Consider the following 19,795-nt stretch of genomic DNA (forward strand, 5'->3'; position numbering starts at 1 on the left):
TTGCAGCAGTAATACTAATTAATGCTGGGTAGCTTGATCATGGTGTTGGAGTTCCCATTCAATTTCCCAAAAAGAGGCATCGACTTGTTGGGGGAAGGGAGTCAAATGATGAAACGTGTGTTGCAACATTGCGACGCAAACTCTACCCCTTCTGTACATGCACTGTGATATTGCACACATGTATATAAGAGGTGGAGCTTGCATTGCAATGCCACTCTGCACATTTTGACGAAAACTCCACATTCGGCAGGCACTTCTTTGAGCACTGGGTAGAAATTGAAATGCTTTCCCTCAGTTCCAGCATTGATTGGAAATGTAGCAGGGCAGGACTTTGAGACAAAATCCAGGCCTCCACTGAACAGAAAGACCACAAGTTGACATACCATATTCTGAAGCAATCAATTATATAATTATATATATAATTATATAATTATATATATAATTATACATATATATAATTATATATACACACACACACAAACACACACACACAGTGTTCCTGTCAAGATCATTATATCCATTGTCTACTGTACATTTCTTAACTGCACCATTGAGAATGATGTTGCTAAAAAAAAGGCAGGATTGCAGCAGATGCCCAACAGGATGATGATGATGATGATGGATCCAGGTTAAGTAACGGAGGGAGTCCTGGTAAATTTTCAGTTCCCATGTTGTTCGTACCGAGCTTTTCCTTGAAGATTTCAGTGCTAAGTGTTCCGTTTTATGGCTAAGAAGAGCAGGTGATATTCAAGGCAACTTCTCATAGCTTTAATCTTAATATCCACATGAAACTGCAATTCCAGAATCTTTTGTAAGTGGGTGAACGTTAATAAATAATGTTATATTTGGTTGAAATTACAGACTTTGCACACACACATATATGGATGCATGACTCACAAACACAGTGCTGTAAGTTGTGTCAGTAACATGAATCTATTCTTTCACATGGAAGGCTCAAGCTATTTGCTCTTCTCACCTATGGAAGCTGTCCACCATCTTGAGCTGGCCCCGTAGTTCCTTTTTGTTAAGGTGGTCCAACATCCGGGCATCAACTAGAGATTCCATAAAGTAACTGCGGTACTGAGGCAAGCCGAGGCTGGGCAGCCAATCATTTCCAACCCACTCATGGTTCATATCTCCATATGCCAGGATCTGGAAAAGCAGAAAAGGGACACCCTGAAGGGCTATATTTGTATAATAAACCTAATCCAATCACTGAATTGGCCTATTTTGGGGGAATCCACAATATATAAACTACCAAGGAACAGGCCAAAGCTTAGTGTGCTTTAAATGCATCTGATGTGGTAAAGCATCTTGGGTTAACAAAACATCTGAGTGAGAACATATGTGTTCTCTTTCCTTCCATATACTGAAGATTTGCACTGTAGTTTTTTTCCATTTTCTTGCTCTTGCAATATTTGAGCATTTACTATAAATCCATATCTATTAATTTGCAATATTTGCTTCAGATAATTTCAGTAACTAACCTGATATTAGCCCAAATATCTTTTTGCGAACCTGGGGCAAGTCAATGTCTTATAGGACTGTTATGAGGATAAAATGGAAAAGACTTTGGAGTTGGTATATGTTTATGGCTTTCTCTCCCTTTACTGTATGAACTTGCCTGTGTTTTCTGTCTTGCTGTAGACATTTTCACATTAAGGCAGTCTTTTCTAGATATAATACATGACAATTCTTTCTCCCTGCCATAGGAAATAAGGAAGTGTAACTAGGAAGACTGTTCCAAGTTTTCTCTTATTACAAGTTGTCCATCATAGAATATATCCTTGATGGCATTCTAAGTGCAATATACGGTACCTTCCAAAAACAGGTTTTTCATGTTCTTTTTGTATTCCAGATGCTGAGTTAAAATTATTCCATTTCATCACATAACATTTTAGCTGTTAGCGTTGCCTGATAAATGCTTGTTTTAAAATATATTTGGGAAATTGGAGGATTATTTTTGAATTTGGTACCCTTCACTGTGGATATAAGAAATCCTAAAATGTTGTTGCCATCTGCAATCCAGATGGTATTGACGCAAATGGACTGTATATCTGACTCAGCGGCAGGCTCCAGATACTGTGCTCTATGAAATGTTGCTCGAAATGGTGCCGTGTGAACCCAGTCATTAGGGCTTGAAAACTATTCTAGTTTAATACATTGAGAAAATTCAGGAATTGTTGTTTATCCAACAAATCATAGTTAAAATTATGTTTTATTACTATGTAAAATCCCAACAGCGAGTCACAGAACAGTAGTGTAAAAAAATGTTGTGGGCTTTGCTAAACAAAACAGAAATCTTAAATAAAAGCAGAAAAAAGTTGAGAGAACAAGTTTCCTGTCAGGGTTCAGTACTGAATAATTTTCTAATGTGGGATCTGATATGAAACAGCTTTTTCATGAAGCTCTAAGATTTATTTTTAGTCTGAAATCTTACTATGGGAAACAGTTGCTTCTAGATGGGGTCACAAACTGTGAAGGCTGTAATAACAGAAGCATAGAGGTAGGAGACCAGTGAATTTAACCCTTTGCTCAGAAGAGAAATACAAGCTAAAAGCATCACAAAGAGGTGTCTTGTCTTAGCCTGTGCATATATTTAGCCAGGGAAGGGAAATAATCAGATCCCTAAATAACTGGTTCCATTGTTGAACTGCTTTTCTTGCTAGGATCTTTTCTTTACATTCTAACAGATCCCCTCCTTCTAATTTAAAATCACTATTCTGTATGTTTACACAATAGAGAATAGATCTTAGCCATCTTCTATGTAGCAGTCCTTTAGTTACTTGAAGGATGTTATTATATTTCACTAACGTCTCTGAGCAAGATTTAATTTCCAGTTTTTTATTGCTTATCTTCCCTTCCCTTCCCTCTCCTGAATCAGTTCTAGTTTGTTCAAAACCTTCTTAAATTATAGGTATTCAAAACTTAAGGTACAACCAGTGAAGAGTATTTTTTCCAACCAGCACACAAGAGGTTTCAAGACATCTTTCTCCTCTTCACTTATTTACTGAAGAAGAGAACTTCTAATTAATTTATGCAGCTGTCCTCAGGCAAGATTCTTCCTGGCCATGAGAAGATAGAGAAGCAGAGGATAGATAACCACAATAAGTGGAAAGCAGGACAAAAAAGGGTGGAAATAAAAAAGATTCATATAATTGTTTTTCTCTTCCAACATTGCCACAATCGCTGATTACTATAATGAAATATCAGATGCACCTGAGTAAATAATTCAAATGAATATTTATATAGAATTTCTTTAAATAACCAATACAACAAACACACCTATTAGAGCTAAAAGAATTCTACTGAATTTATGAATTTCAGCACTGATTTAAGGCCAATTTGTAAGAAGTATGTTTTTGATACATGTATTTTCCTGTCACCTTTATTCATCTAGCTACATATAACATTCTGATTATATTATCCATTCACTTAATGAAGTACAAGTGCTTTTAGCATCAGCCCTGCTCTCTAACCATAAAAGGAAATAAATACATAGAAACACATGCAAATTAAGAGAGTCAGCATGTGAATCCCGCCCATACCTGCTCCCAGCTGATTTCCTTTGTCTCCTGTATAGTGATTAAATGGAAAGCAAGAAGGAAAGTAGAAAGGAATCATTAAGGCAATCTTGAGATGTACTTTTTTCACAAACACACATCACAGTAGCTCAAAGCTAATGGAAATGTCTCCATTGTGGTAAGCAATTTCCAGTTGGTCTTAAATAAATCTACACATGCAATAAAAAGAGATGGGTGAGAGGTATGGATCCCATTACATTAACCAATGAACCCAACTATTGTCATGCAAAAGAGAGAGAGAGAGTCTTAAGAAAAAACCATAGAATCATAGGGAGAGAATTGGGCTACAGCCGCTACACTGTTTCTTCCTACTCTCTTCCAATAAAAAGGTCTCCTACAATGTGAACCAATATAATAATCTCCGTTGATTCATTTTGCTGCATCTGGAGATCCAGTCTCCAAACAGAAGCATTTGCAGAGTCCCCAAGGAAATTAGGATTAAAGGAGCCAACCACATGAGCTCAAGAAAGAGTGATTACTCTACTCTGCTCTATAAATTACTTATGTTGCCATTCGTGTTTCCAGGTAATAGACCAAGTGCATCATTTCAAATGGTTTCACTCAATGATAGGTTGTTTGTTTGTTTGTTTTAAAATTGGCAACTGTGCGATCCCACTGCAGTTTTTAAGGAATTCCCATGGGGACAAAGAATGATAGATTAGCTCGGTGTTTCTCAACCTCAGCAACTTTAAAATATGTGAACTTCAATTCCCAGAATTCCCCAGCCGGCATGAAGTTGAAGTTCACAGATCTCAAAGTTGCTGAGATTGAAAAACATTGGATTAGTTCAAGATAAGGGACTAGTCAGAAAAGGCTGGCCTACATTGAATTAATGTTTATTACTAGTTTTTCCAAATATAAAAGGAAACTTGAATGCTTTCACCAAGTGAAAGCATGGATTTCCTGCCAAATCAATAATAGGAAGAAAATTGTAAACTTTGATAGGAAAACTACTGACAAGATGCAATCAAAAGATAGTGCCATGTAATCTTCTAATCATGCATACATATAAAATCACACAGAGGAAACTGCAGTATAAGATCCTGGAAACAGCCACAACATGGACCCTAAGAGGAAAGGCAGCTGATTTGAGGGACACGGCTCGTAGCAAAAACTCAAAGACTTACTGGCTTTGTTGTGGCTGTGAGAGATTCCATCTCTTCATGTGTCATCCACACATTTCCAGTAGACTAGCAAGAATAGTAAAGGGAGGAAAAGAGAGGAGAGGAAGGAAGCAGTTGTGAATCTTAGCGTGTAGAGAAAAGGAAAGCTATCAGATTCCCTGCTAGTCAAGAGAAGGCCCAGCAAAGGGCAGTGCATAAAGAGCCCATCACTTACTGTACGTGAAGTAGCAGGGGCTGAGGGACTGGTCAAGGAAACCATCTCCTGAATGGCAAGACGCAACTTAAGCCGGTGCAAAGGATTACTGATGCCAATTTCTCGCTGGATTTCTGTGTCAGACAGGTTGGCCATAATGGCACCACTCTTGACATTGGCACGGCAAGCAGCCACATACCAGGCTGGCATGCCCACCCACAGCTGCCAGAGTAAATGGGAAGAGAGGTTAAGTAAATACTTATGCAGCTCTGAAGGAAATCAATCCCTAACCCTTGGGTCTCACTTGGCCCTGGTGGAATTTCATGCAATTGTTGGTTCTTGGATGAGCAAATGTTGCCCTTTAATCCACTGTTAACAGGTGGGATTTAATGTTTACTGGCTCCGCGGGGGGTGGGAAGAAGTTCACAGCTCCATGTTCCTTTAATCACGATGATATACTGCATGTAATAAAAAAGCAATCTTTTTCTCTGAAACTCCTGGCTGCTTCAAAAAGTATTTGAAAAAAAAACTGCAGTAGAAAGAAAACCCTCTGCTCCACTAAAGCAACCATTAACATTTTTTAGGCTCAAGTGGAAGCATGAAAAAATACAGACTGCTTTAATGAATAGAAAGAAGGGAAGGCAACTGGTCCTATATGGCTTGTGCCACGGGATACATCTAAACCAATCTGAGATGCATCTTCCATTATTCACTGAACATGTCATATAAACTAGGGGGTTCTAATGGCTTCCGCTGCAATTAAACCACAGCTAAAAGTCAAGATTTGATTTTAGCTTTGAATTCTTGGCTTATTTTGAATACTGAGATCAGGGAACCTAATTTATATATTATGCTACACAAACCATAAAAGGGGTTTCTGTAATTTGCTCATGGTACAGAGTTAGTGTGATTTTGATGCAAGTAACCATCTTCCCAGAATCTGACTTTTCAGCCACGCTGTTTACCTCCAGCCATGAGACAACAGTAGGACCATCCCAGGCAGCAAAAGGCAACCCTTGTCGACAAGCTTCTTCTAACAGCTCATGCCTGGGCACAGAAAATACAGAAACAAAGAGAATTAGGGGGGAAGAAATAACCTCTGAAAATCCCAAGATTGTTTTTCCTTCTGATCCTCAATTTTTTTATGCCTGTCTTGACAAAAAGACATAGCTAGAGGATTCAGAAGACAGTAAATCCCAGGATGGAATGAAGAGACTAAAGGACTCTATCAGACCTTCCTACAGACCAGTGATCTTAAGTTCCCTAATGATCTCTTACTCAGCTTGGTTGCAACGTAACGTAAGATGTGGAAACAACACACAGAATCACTAAATTTCAGCAAATCCAACAGGAAAGTATGGAGCCTATTAAAGAAACTTACTGGAACTAGACAACCCACACAACAAACACCCAATGTAATGCCTGACCTAATAGCCTCTCAATTCGTATCTCTCTCCAAGGGTGAAAGGACACTCCACTCTCATCAAGAAAGCACTTTCAGTTTTTCAGCAACTGGGCCGAACACATTCTAAGTTCTCTTGTCCCTTCTCTATAAAAGAAATTGAAGCTGTCATTGATAGCCTGAAACACGGTAAGCCACCAGGCTTTGATGGCATTCATCCAGAATTCCTAATAATACCGAGTTTCCCCGAAAATAAGACAGGGTCTTATTTTCTTTTGAACCCCCCCCCCCTGAAATAAGCACTTGGCCTTATTTTCAGGGAAGTCTTATTATTTTTGAGGTGCAGGAGGTGGCGAGCGTGGTCACTTCATGGCTGCTGCTGTTGCAATATTTTCAGGGAGACCTTAATTTCAGGGGAGGACTTATTTTAGTGCATGTGCTCAAAAGCCTGATTGGGTTTATTATCTGGGGAGGTGTTATTTTTGGGGAAACAGGGTATCAGGAGGCGCACACGGAAGTAGATTGATAAATTTCTCTCAGCTGTAGTTTTCAAGTAGTTCAAGTAGCAAAGTTCCAAAAACCTAAAATAATATCACTTCTAAAACATGACAAACCACAAGAGAGAGTTGTAAGCTACCGCCCAATGTCCTTTTGAGTTTATGTTACAAACTCCTGGAAAGATTAAACAAGATAGTCCTATAACAGATGAACATCTGCCCATGGAACAAGCTGGCTTCCAACAAAACCAGAGCTGTGTGGATCAGGTGCTAAATCTAACAAGTTATATTGAAGAAGACTTCATCGAGGCCTAAAAACCACACCACTTTGAAGAACTAATTGTGCGGCATATGACCCAGTATAATGGGTCATATGTTATATACTAAGTGTGCCGTTTTATGTCCTGCAAAAGTCTCTATCAACTAATTAATAAAATCTGAGTAATAGATCTTTTCAGATAATAAAGGGGGACAATGTAAGTAAGGTAAGACTAAGTAATAGTATCTCACAAAGCTTTCTAATGGCACCTACACTGTTCAATTTATATATATCAAATATGCCGGTGACAAGGGAGGCACACATTTGGAAATGCTGATTATTTGCCCAAAGCAGTACAACCAAACACATGGTAGATAGCCTCCTGTCCAAAGACCTTAAGATATTGGGGAAATTATTCACTGACTGGAGGCTTATTCCTAGCACAGCAAAACAGTAACTATGTGCTTCCACCTTAACAAATTAGCATATAAAGCCCCTAAGGTCTACTTAAACAGCAGTATGTTCCCCTATAACTAACATCCAAAGACTCTGGGAATAACATTGGGCTGGACTCTCTCCTTTACTATACATCTACAGAATATGGTGGCAAAAATCAATACTAGGAACAATATACTTCAGAAATTATGCAGAACTAAAAGGGAAGTTTCAGCTGCCACTCTCAGGTCATTAGCACTAGGGCTGGTCTATTCCACAGCAGAATACTGTGCCCCTTTATGGTTTAACAGCTGCCACACTAGTAAGTTTGACGCCAGACTCAAAGACACCATGAGGATTATAAGTGGATGTATTCATACTTCTCTAACTTCTTGCCTTCCTGTTCTGAGCCATACAGCACTGTCAGCTTTATAAAGGCAAGATGCACTTGTGACAGAATACAGAAAAATTATGAACAACTCACTCCTACTGGTGCATGCTGACCTTCCTCATTTGTCAGCAGGAAGACTCAAATCCAGGAAGCCCCACTGTCACTTCTACAACATCTACTCAACAACTTTAACACGGGTTGTCTGAAAGATGCACTTCACTTCTCATCCAAGAAGCTTCTTCAACTCTGAAGAAGCTTCTTGGATGAGAAGCAAATTATCTTCAAAAAAAAAAACCCGAAAGTCCAGTTGCCTCATGAAAAAGAACCTTTGGGACAACCACGAACTGGATGACCGACATTTAACAGATTCCCAATAGAAAGCCAAATGGATTTCTGAACTTCCAAACATAGGAAGACATATAAATGACTCCACAAAAAAACCCTACCAAGCTTTGAAACTACCTACCATGCCAGCAATGGACAATCCTGAATAAGATTTGCACCTCACACGGCATCTGCCAGGACTCATTATATAAATGGGGCATAGTATCCTGCCCTCAGTGTGATTACGGGGTCCCATGTCAAACTCTATATTATGTTGTGAACAGCTATAAGCTGAGAGCATATACTGGTGCTAGATCTGATTTTTTTCATATAAATAATGCTGCACTTAAATAGCTAAATGGCCTAGACATTGGTATTTGAATATAGATATTTTTAACATTTATATTTTATTGTGATTTATTAATCTAGATGAAATGTTAATATATATTGCAAGTCCATGTATGATATGCCATATGCTAAACAAATAGGTTCCTGAATGCCAACCAGTTTAACATTCAATATTATAATTTTACATGTAGTTATTCCCATTTTACAAAGGCAAGTGTGGGGCTGCTCAAAGCGCAGTACTGCTTCCTCTGGGTACCACCCAGTGACTTCACAAGCCAAGCTAGTTTTGGAGTCTTGCAGGTGAAAATCTATGGAGTCTCTATCAGACCTCCTCTTCATCCCCTCCCTTACTTCTTTTTGTTCCTACGATCCTTGTCCACAGGTCCTGAGAGTTTGGAAAGGCCCAGGGGGTCTGCAGGTGACATCTCATCAGATGGTGTCCCAGCTGTCAAGAAAGATGGGCAGTTAAACAGGGAGAAATAGAAACACATGATGGCCGCCATTGGCTGTCTTAACTTTCAAGAGAGAATTTCTATGCAGCTACTTCTCCATGTGGTGAAAATCACAGACTGGAGATAGCAGAGACTAATTTTTGGGCAGCATCTATGTTGCTCATTCCAGTGCAACCAAAAGTTAAAGGGAGTGAGGGTGGGGGTTTCAAGAAAGGCAAGAGGTTGGTTTTTCCCCCTAATTGTTTTAGAGTGTTTTTGACAAGAGACAGAAAAACCAAGTTATGAGTAGTCTTTCTGAACTTGATGTGCTCCAGATGTTCTGGATTATAATTCCAAATAGAGGCCTTGGTCACAAGGATATAGGTATAGAATTACATTTACAGGGAAGAAGTTGGGCTTGTTTTAGTGGGAGGAAAAAAGATCAAACTGAGTCTGTGGGTGGGGAAAGCATACCAAGTGAGGGGGACTCACGGCCCAACTGCCCCAGCCTCCCTTTCTCTTTCTTGCCGAAGAGTCGCCCAATGGAAGATTTGATGCTTTTCTTCTTGGTGGACTTGTGTAGGGAATCCTGACTGCTATTCGTGCCATCTGCCCCCAGACTGTGACAAAGGAAAGGATCAGAGTTAGAAATACTATACGGATGGTATATAAGTAGGGCCTTCTCTGTAGTGGGCCCCACCCTTTGGAATGACCTCCCCCCAGACATCAGGACTACAACCGACCTTCGCTCCTTCCGTATGAAGCTGAAAACCTACCTGTTTCGACTAGCTGACCTGGCATAATTCTACAACCTCTCCAGCCCAGGGCATTTTTAATTGTAATTTTAGTTTTTAAGGGTTAATTTCACTGGGGTTTTAACTTTTTTAAGTATTGTAACTTATTTATTTATTCTTACCTCCTCTGTACACTATATAATACTTTTGTACGTCGCCCCGAGTCCCTGTGGGGAGAGGGGGCGACTAATAAGTTCAAGTAATAAATAAATAAATAAATAAATAAAAAGGGACAGCATTAAATTGTCCCAATATTAAAATTGCCTCCCGGATTGGGTTGGTATAACATACTATTCTAAGAAAATAGGTAGGCTAGTGTGCTTGGAGACTCAACTAAGATCAAAGCATATAAGGTAACACTATAACCATATTTATTTATTTAGACATGGTATGGTATATAAACTAAAGTTTGTACATAAGTGTCTTGAGTGAACTCAGACCTTAAAAGTCTTGCTTTGTCTTTGTATCCCATTATCTTTTACTCAAAACTTATCATCTCTTTTTTTCTAGCAACTAATTCTTTCTTCAAAACAGATATCTTCCTGAAGCTCTCAGTTTCAGCTATACTGCATTGCCAGAAGCAGCTGGCTGGTATCTAGTATTAGAATTTAGGGAGGTCTCTAGTAGGTCAGTCAAAGATTTCCAATACCAAACCTTTAGAAAAATAAAAACAATTTGTTTTGAAAGCCCAAATTAGGCAGCTGAAACCAAGAAAAATAGATACATGGTAATCCATGTATGAATGTATGTCCAGTCATTCCTTCATTCATTTAATGTATAGTTTTATAGGTTCAATTCAAAGGTTCTGTGCAGAATTCAGTAGAATATAAGTAGGCTGTGGAAAAAACAGAAATTGATTTTCATGTGGAATGTTGTCTGTCTGGCTACCTATTTTGTGAGGAGCCTGCTTTATATAAAAAGAGCTTTTCCTGGGTCTCTTGGGGTTTGGGATAAGATGCCTGGAAGAACTAAGAATCAAACTGGCTAGAAATAGTGATCTACCAAGCCAGCAAGCCCTATCCATAAGATGCCAGGAAAACAAAGCTACTGGAAACAGCTGAGCAGCAGCAGCAACAAGGATGATGGACCAGGTGCTGGTGGAGTAGGGGAACAACTGTTTGTCTGAGGTCTGAGACCTCTGAAGAACCTTGCTACCAAGCCCAACTGATGAACCACCAGGAAATGCCAAGGACTATCAGAACCATCAGGAGTAGCTGCATGATGGTGGTGGCAATCAGCTGGATGGCAGCATAGCAGAGAAACAACTTGACAGTCTGAGGCCCAAGATCAGTTGGGGAACAAACTGAATTACTGACCACCTAGAGGGAAGACCTACATAATTATCTGACCCCTGGAAGAATTCATTGGAGAGATTAGCAGCGGTAGGGAGCTCAATGACTTGGCATACGTAAGCAAGGAGCAAAGCTGATGGTGGATGGCTTGCAGATCAGCTGAGTAGCCTGCCGGAGAAGCGTGTGAGGGTCAGCTCAAAGAGCAGTAAAATGACCAGCCTGATATACAGATAAGAGGCTGATTCCAAGAGAAATTGAGGCCCAAGGGATAACTAGGCAGCCAGACACAAAAACCGCTGCACTGCTGCAAGCACTTGGGAAAGCAGCTGAATAAATGACTTTGGGCCAATATCAGACCACAGAATCCCAGTAGGTGGATGGACCCACACCAGCCTCCATTAAGGATTGTCACCAAAGTTCTCCTACAGATCGGACCAGAGTGCAGATTCTATGCCCCTGGCAGGAAGCAGGGCAGTCTAGGAGGCCCCTCCACTGTGTTAATGGTGGATCTTCCTCTCAAGGGAGAGGGACATGGTGGAAGCCCAAGAGTCGGTGTTGCTGCATGTGTTGTATGCATAGTTGTATGCATAGTCACTCTTTTCCTGAGTGAGAGCCAAGAAAAGAGGAGTAGTGAGTCTGGTGCCCCTCCCACTGGTCGGTGGGAATGTCCAAATAGGACGATACAGTTTCATGGGGGGGGGGGTGTTAATAGTTGGATCCCCATTGGGCTGAGAGTGAGAACTGAAGCACTACGGGACCCACCCCTGTCCTCAGGTTGACTCTGAGTGTTTGCCTTCATATGTGGCCAGTTAGGCAGAGAAACTAAAAGACCAGAGATGGGGCGAGCAGAAGAGCACGCAGTCATGTGATTGGTTAGTGCCCTGGAAGCCCTTCTCCCACCTTTTAATTAATTTCTAACATTCCTTGCTCTTTAAAAAATTTACATGCTGTTTTATGCTTTTATCGTACCTTGACCACTGTGAGGGAGATGGACAGTTCTCAAATATGATAAATAAAAACATAAATAAATGACTATTAGCTTGATTCTAACCTAGCATTATTCCTGCTCATTGTAAGTCTGCTATGTCACAACACTATATTTTTATGTATTTATTTGTATTTTGCCTTTATTATTTTTACAAATAACTCATGGTAGGGAACACATCCAATGCACCTTTATTTTGGTTGAGCTTTGCATTTCTAATAAAGCAACAGTTTTGAGCCTAGAAGTTGGACTTTGACACTTTGTTCTAATGTAATTAAGTTCAACTAGGTACAATTGAAATAAATCCACCTGTCCAGGTGGTGGAGCTCAGCTGTGGACCTCTTGGAGGCAAGGTACCTGACTTTCTGGCCTGTTTGTTCCTTTCTGTCACATCCTTAAAAAAAAACATAAAATGCCAGCCCCTACCTGGTCCTCAGGTCCCTGCCATCTTCCAGGGCTCCAGCCTGTAGAGCTAATGCTTGAGTCATACGTTCAAGACGCATTGTACGGGGAGTTGCAGGTGTTGGGGGTTCGCATAATGCTAAGGCCTTCTCCTCAGAGCTTCGCATCTCTTCCTTGGCAACATGGTTCTGCCGGGAGGAGAAAATGGTATAAAAACAATCCATTTGTCATTGTTGTCTGATGAGGAGGAAGATGCTGCTCTCTGGGAGCTTCTCAAGTTGCATAGGAGTGAAGGTCACAAACTCTTGGGACTAAAATTGTGCAATGTAATATCTCATTTTTGAAACTCTTGTTTTAAAATTATGGCAATTACTGCAGATGGTTTTGATTCCTTGTTTAACAACCTCAACAAGAATTTGAGAGTATTGCTCTAAAATTGGCTGCTGCTGAAGTTTATGAGAAAATCAGGATTTATAGCCAGAAAACCAGAAAATTAATTCTGCAATTAGATCATTTTATAGACTGAACATATGTTGAGGGGAACCTTATTCCTTATTTCTATGTCCTACACAAAACCCTTACTAATTTAAGAAGCATAAATTTAGCCACATCTGGGCTACAAACAATATAAAAGTAATTTAGCTGAACTAACTGTTCATAAATTAGGTTTCTCTTTTATATACCTCTCTTTTGATGTCCTTCCGATTATTGCAATAACAATGACAATAAGCTCTAAACACACATGCACCACAAGTAACTGACCAATTAAAAAAAGATTTTGTTTTAAACAAGTGACATTTGCCCACAAGAGGAGAAGGCTGAACAAAGCAAGCCAAAGGCCTATCTAATCCCTACTGTTTCTAATAATGGCCACTTTAGATGTCAGGTAAACTTTTATTATTGCCTTCAAAACCAATATCTGGACCCTTGAAAATTGGGATTTATTCCCTAACACTTGTAGCTAAATGATAGTATGGGGAAAGGTCTCTGTACCATTGAAGAACTGGGACTACACTGCATAATCCCAAATGGACAACCTGTGACTTGGACACCACATGCAGCCCTTGAAAACAAAATATGTGCATTCTGGGAGTAGAGAGAGTCCTGGCCAGTTTTCTAGTAGAGAGTGGATGAACAAGATAAAAGGAGCCACCAGAAGTAAACCGGTATTTTCTTTTACTATTGATAGCAATACCACTTAGACTTATACACCGCTTCACTGTGCTTTTACAGCCTTAAGTGGTTTACAGAGTCAGCATATTGCCCTCAACAATTTGGGTCCTCATTTTACACACCTCAGAAGGATAGAAGGCTGAGTCAACCTAGAGCCTGGTGAGATTTGAACTGCCAAATTGCAAGCAGCTAGCAGGCAGCAGAAGTAGCCTGCAGTACTGCTCTCTAATCACTGTGCCACTGTGGCTCACTGTGATAAACATTGGTTCAAGCAGAAGATAATCAAACAAATGCTGGAGAATAGATCGCTACCTTCTTGCTCCTATATATCTGCAGTAGGTTGGGAAGAGGAAGAGGGATGTGAAGTGGGTAAAATATTTGATACGTGAGTGAAAGGAAGGATGTGCTTGTGTTATGGCCCCCTTCTCCCTTTTTCTGTATAACAACAACCCTGCGAGACTGAGAAATAGTGACATGGAACTCTACAGCTGAAGATGGAACCTGGGCTTTTATAGTCCTAGTTGAACCTCTTATCCGCTACAGTACACCCTTTGGTGATTAACATCAATGTTTCTGCAATGAAACAACTGTATGAATGCAGCTATGTGCAGCCATCTCCTGCCTAGATCTATTTACAATGTACCATTTTTTCTCCATCACGAGCAGGACTGTGGGGTGCCAAGCGAGGTGTAGAATGGCCACTGCTGGGGGGAGAAGGGCTGGCAAGAGTTGAACTGGTGACAGAGGGAGGAATGGAAGTGCCTGAACGGTAGCGCCCCAAGGATCCATCCAGACTGGCACTGGTTACTCGGCTCTCAATCTCCTCTGCTCGCTGTTCAGTGGATTCTTTCTCCTCTTGGATCAGTCTTGTATAGCCAGCAAAGAAAAAATATGGTAACTTGTGGGTGATCAGCGTAATGTGTTTTACCTTCTCTTCTAAAAATTATACTTGCACTATACTCTACCATCATGAAATTAAATGGAGTAACTGTGTTTTGTTTAGTCCTTAATCCACTAGCTATTTGCCCTTGTGGTGTAGAGCAATATATAAATAATTCTAAATAATAATTGTAAGTAATATTTGTAATAACATATCTTAAAATTGCTAGTTGAGAAACAGTTCCATATCCTATATATATATAAAATGGATATTGCTTTTGATATTCCTCTAGCACAGGGCTGACAAACTCCGGGCCCACTGGCCAGATGCATCTTGCGCTGGCCAGGCCCACAGCCAGTTTAACAAAGGGGTGGGGGGGACAGTCCCAATATGTCACATGATGCCACCTTGATGGCGTGAGTTTGACACCCCTGCTCTAGCACAATCAATACAGGGCTGGATGGAAAGAGACCCTCCCTTTGGTAGCAATGTAGGGTGCACATTATCATACCACCTAAAGGAAATGTATCATTTAAAAGCAAAAAAATTGGTCTGTTCAGGAACTAAATCGGTACTCTCTTGATATGTTTATCATATATAGATGAGCATTGGGACATGGGCATTGGGACATGTGCTGAAAACACAGGGCATTGTACTTAGGAAAAGCCTTAAAACTGTGAAATCGTTTCAAGAGAAAACGTAGGGCACAAAAACACCTGGGTCAAGCAAGCAGGAATGCAGAGAGTTATAATTCAGGAAAAAAGAAGTTGCACATGCATGCTGCACATGCTATGTCTGGGAAGGACAACTCACTTGATCTCTTTGTTAATGGCTTCCAGTTGCTCTTGTAGCATGATGGCCAAGGTCTGTACATCAGCCTGTCCGCTGGGAGACAGCAGATCAGCTGAGCTGAAGAGAGGATCACGTTCATCCTCATCCGAACCATCCAGCCCACCCTCAAAGGAGCCTCCAGCTGCCTGCTGAGCCCTCTCCCACTCCTGAATTGGGGTGGGGTGGTGGGGAAAGGACTGTCAAGAAAGAAAAACAGATGGTAAGAGAAAGTCTAATCTCATCTTTCTTGGTTAGTTAATAGAAAGCAGGAACCACAAACGGACACCCATAAGAATCAGGATGCTCACAATGTGAAGATCACACTGAAGTCTCCCATCCCACCCAAAATTTAAAACCACAGTTCATGAGATTACATGAAATTGTACAATTCCACTCTAAACTGCTTTTATAACATGATATTGAACCATGACTTGCTTTGTGTTATTCCATCTTCTGTACTACAGCAATACAGAGGAATTATTTTGACTTTACTTATGGCGCATTTTCATGGACTTGAAAAATGCTATCATAGCCCTGCATACCATCTTCTCTCATTCCATTATTTCTCTATAAGACCCAAACATTCGTTACCAGAACTGCATGCAGTATTTGAGACTGAATCTGACTGATACAGATTGCAATAGGACTATTATTAGTGCCTCTGATTTAAAATGTAAATTTTATTAATGCAGCCTAAAATTGTGTTTACCTTTTTTTGACAGTTGTGTCACAGTGCTGATTCACATTCAACTTGTGATCACTTATAACTCTAAGAAGGTCTTCATTGTACTTTTCATTCCTATTTCTATCTCCTGTGCTTTTAGTTGCTTTTTCCCAAAGAGTAAAACTTTACATTTGTCTCACCTCTCCTCTCCTGTCCCCTCCCAACCCCTCCTCTCCCCTTTATTTTATTTTTCAGTCCACCTTTCTAACATACAAAGAAAATTTTGAATTCAGCTTCTATTTTCTAACCTATACCCTATTTTGCACCCTTTTGTATCATCTGCCAATTGCTATGCATGATCCTAGTACAAGACCTTATGAAATTTAGCACCATCAGATGAGCTTAGACACTTTGGAAAAAACCTCAGAAGGACAGGTATCTGGTGCTTGAAAAGATTAACAATTCCTACTACACAGACATGAAAAACACCGATAAAGGCTATCCAGCGTCAGTAGATAGCAATATGCCCATAAGACAGCGGCCCACAACTTTTTGGGCACCAGGAAACAGTTCTATGGGGACAGGTTTTCTCACGGACCAGAGGGGATGTAGTTTCGCATGCTGCCTGTATCTAGTGGATAGGGCTTTGCTTGTTTGCGCAGCCCAGTTTCTGGCATGCTGCGGCCCGGTACCAGTTCAGGAACTGGGGGTTGGAGACCACTTCCATAATCTTCTATAAGATTACCCTTTTTCCAATTGCCAGTACTGTTTTACTACTCATTCCTCTAAAGGAAGATACTTACCAGGTGTATGTCCAGTGGCAGATGGAGTACACACACACAAAAAAGGAACAGAAACAAAATAAGAATGAGTACAGCATGGAAAATGGAAAGCAAAACATTACAATTATTGCTATGCTCTGTGCACATTGTCCTATAAAAGCAACATCTACATACTTAGATTTGGTACTATCTTCTCTAGCTGTGCTACCTATTCAATGAAATCAATATCTTTTCCACTGGAATCTATGTCTACTTCTAAACAACAGAGCCTATCACTTGACCATGGAAAGAAAGCTCAGTAATTCCATAACATTCTTTCTTCATTTCCCTGTTTTAACAGCTTTAATTATTCCTTTTTCAGTTTAATATATTTCCCTGCAACATCAGTGCCCCATATATCAGCTGTTATTGGCAATAAGGTATTCTCTACTTAGGCAAGCAACATGAAACCCCAAATCAATATACTACACATATATGAAGGGTTTGATATTCTACAGGAAAATATTTAATGTTTGTATAATTATGGGTTATGGGAGATTGGATACCCATATATATTTCAATTTAATTACACTCCATATGGAAAAAAAATAAATATTTTATTCCAGAGTATGATATGCAACCCTTCAATACAGCTAATATCCCCAAACTGGGCAGTAGACTGCCTGATTGATTCCTAGCTGTAAAGAGCATCTGGGAGCCCCCAAATACATTTTTACCTCCATGATGGAACAAAAGCTATATATTCAATGTTCCAAAAGTATAAGAAATCCTTATGTGTCTAAAATGCAGAAAAGACATGCAGATTCCTGAGATGCCTCCAAAAAGAGCCCTTTCTTATTCTTCATCCAGCATCTTCCCATATCCTATTGCAGTGAGTGTACTCGACCTAGACATTAGTTGTACAAATCTCAATGAAATAAATGACAAAATAATTACTTCTCAAGTCCCATTGATTTCACTGGGCATTAAATGCAACTGACAGAATAAATATAAGAGAGGAGGGTTGAAACAGATTTAATTCCCAGCCTTGCTGAACCATTCCTTTCGTCATTTCAATGCTTTCCAGATGCTGCTGGGGGCTTATAGGGGTTTTACTGCAACCCATCTAAAGGGGATATCTGTTTTAGAGTCATGAACTGGCAGAAGGCAATGCGGAGTATTTTCTTTAAAAAGTTGGATTGCTAAAACTTCAGAATGAGTGTGGCCAAGAATTGTAGGGAAGAGAGTTGTTGAAATTTTCTAAAAGGAACTGCAATAAAAGATGTTCTCTGACACATGGATTCTGCTGTAGTGTGAGCCATAATTGTCAGCTGTCCATTTCCAAATTAACAGCAATGTGATGTTCTGGTAAATCTAGAATCTTAAATGTTTCATTTGCAACTTATATATTTTCAGGTACGGCACAGAAACATCCTTCGCAAAGCACCTTTAGGTTACAGGCCAAATAAAATGCCTCTTCTCAGTTTCCACTTTGAATGGATAATAAAGACCAGACTTCATTCGCAATAGTGACAAATATCTGTAGCTCAGGTGTAGGATTACTTCATATTATTAGGAACTTTGATATGGGATCTAATGAGCTTAGGTTCTACTTGCTTCAGTGTACAGAATAGCTAACATCCATATTTAGACAAATTGTGAGACAAAGTTCATTTGACAGTCGAAATAAGCTTTTTTAGTGAAAATTTACATTTACAAAAGTTCATTTAGTGACCATTTGAAGTGGCAACTGATTTAAATTTATGACGGTTGCTGTGTCCTGGATCATATGATCACCTTTTGTGACCTTCTGCCAAGCAAAGTCAATGGGGAAGCCAGATTCACTTAACAACCATGTCACTAACTTAACAAGTGCAATGATTTACTTTACGGAGGAAAAGTCTTAAAATGGGGCAAAATTCACCTAACTGACTGACTTAGCAACAGAAATTTGGGTTCAGCAATGGTTGTAAACTTAGGACTACCTACATTAAGTTAACCAGATATGTTGGGATACCTATTCTCAAATTTTTCAGCAAATGCAGAGGCTGGAAATTTATGTAAAGTAATCACATTTGGAGGAATTCAGGCTAGAGAAAGTTACCCTGAGCAAACATCTCACAAATACCATCTCAAAACTTCCTGATAACCCCTTTCATTTTGGTTCAGTTTTTTTTCATAAGCATATCCATTTGTCAGCAGACAATCCATACCTTGGTAGCCTCATCCTTGACAGTCCAGCGCCCCTTCTTTGAACGTCTTGCCACACCAGCACTGCTGTAATGGTCCACGTGGGTCCCTACCGGCAGCGTGGGTGCTTGGAAGTAACGCAACTCCAGCACGCTACCTGGCAGAGACCTCCGTGGAACAGGGAAAAAGAACTGTGAGCAAGAATAATCAGGGAGGAAGAAGAAAAGATCTATTCTATTCATGTTCTAGAGCTCCCCTTTTAATCAAAACTTCAGCCCTTTTTCTACACATGGTTCCACCAACAAACACTAGCCCCATTCTTCAAGAACTCTGAAATGTTGTAATCATGGCACAGAATATCATCAAACTAGGGGGTATGAGAGGAAGTGCAAAGGAGTAAGCCAAACATATTACAAAAGGCATTTTTACGATAGATATAGAACACTCTTTCTAGCTTTAACTAACAATAACACTAAAATAATTGGCTGGATTTGCAACACTAAATATTAGTTTAGAATAGACTGAGAATTAGTGGTTCAGCATGTTGTGGGAACCCAGCAATTATCTAGCAGGGTTTGAGAACTTGGATATTGACAATGAGCACTGGTGGTTTTCTGAAAGCATGAAGCCTCCTTACCGAGAATAGGTAGAGACTGGGCGTCCGTGTAATTGGTCTATCTCCATTTGCATCCTCTCAATCTCAGCCAATAGTTGCTCCTGCAAGTCATGGTCAAAGGAGGAGATCAGTTCTGGAAAGCAACCTAGCTGACCTTCCATTATACCCTTTAAATAACTTGGAAACTTTCCTCATTATTAACCCAGCCCCATACCCCAT

The 19,795-nt window shown here is 40.0% G+C and overlaps 1 protein-coding gene across 6 annotated transcripts in view; it reads right to left on the reverse strand.

The window, feature by feature from the left end:
* PPFIA3 (PTPRF interacting protein alpha 3) overlaps positions 1–19,795 on the reverse strand; it is a 72,172-nt gene that overhangs the window by 13,732 nt on the left and 38,645 nt on the right. For 2 of the 6 annotated variants that reach the window (XM_081932501.1, XM_081932499.1), the window contains exons 13-24: positions 19,598–19,677; positions 18,984–19,128; positions 15,328–15,512; positions 14,278–14,500; positions 12,486–12,649; positions 9,463–9,608; positions 8,909–9,002; positions 5,867–5,948; positions 4,923–5,123; positions 4,712–4,774; positions 3,549–3,575; positions 977–1,152 (exon numbers count right to left, since the gene is read on the reverse strand). In XM_081932501.1, coding sequence (XP_081788627.1) covers positions 977–1,152; positions 3,549–3,575; positions 4,712–4,774; positions 4,923–5,123; positions 5,867–5,948; positions 8,909–9,002; positions 9,463–9,608; positions 12,486–12,649; positions 14,278–14,500; positions 15,328–15,512; positions 18,984–19,128; positions 19,598–19,677 — 1,586 coding nt within the window. The remainder of the gene's footprint in view (positions 1–976; positions 1,153–3,548; positions 3,576–4,711; positions 4,775–4,922; positions 5,124–5,866; positions 5,949–8,908; positions 9,003–9,462; positions 9,609–12,485; positions 12,650–14,277; positions 14,501–15,327; positions 15,513–18,983; positions 19,129–19,597; positions 19,678–19,795) is intronic. The other 4 variants (XM_081932502.1, XM_081932500.1, XM_081932503.1 and 1 more) reach the window with 4 other exon arrangements.

This window comes from Natrix helvetica (genome assembly GCF_964273705.1).
Source record: "Natrix helvetica genome assembly, chromosome: Z".
Lineage (NCBI taxonomy): Eukaryota > Metazoa > Chordata > Lepidosauria > Squamata > Natricidae > Natrix > Natrix helvetica.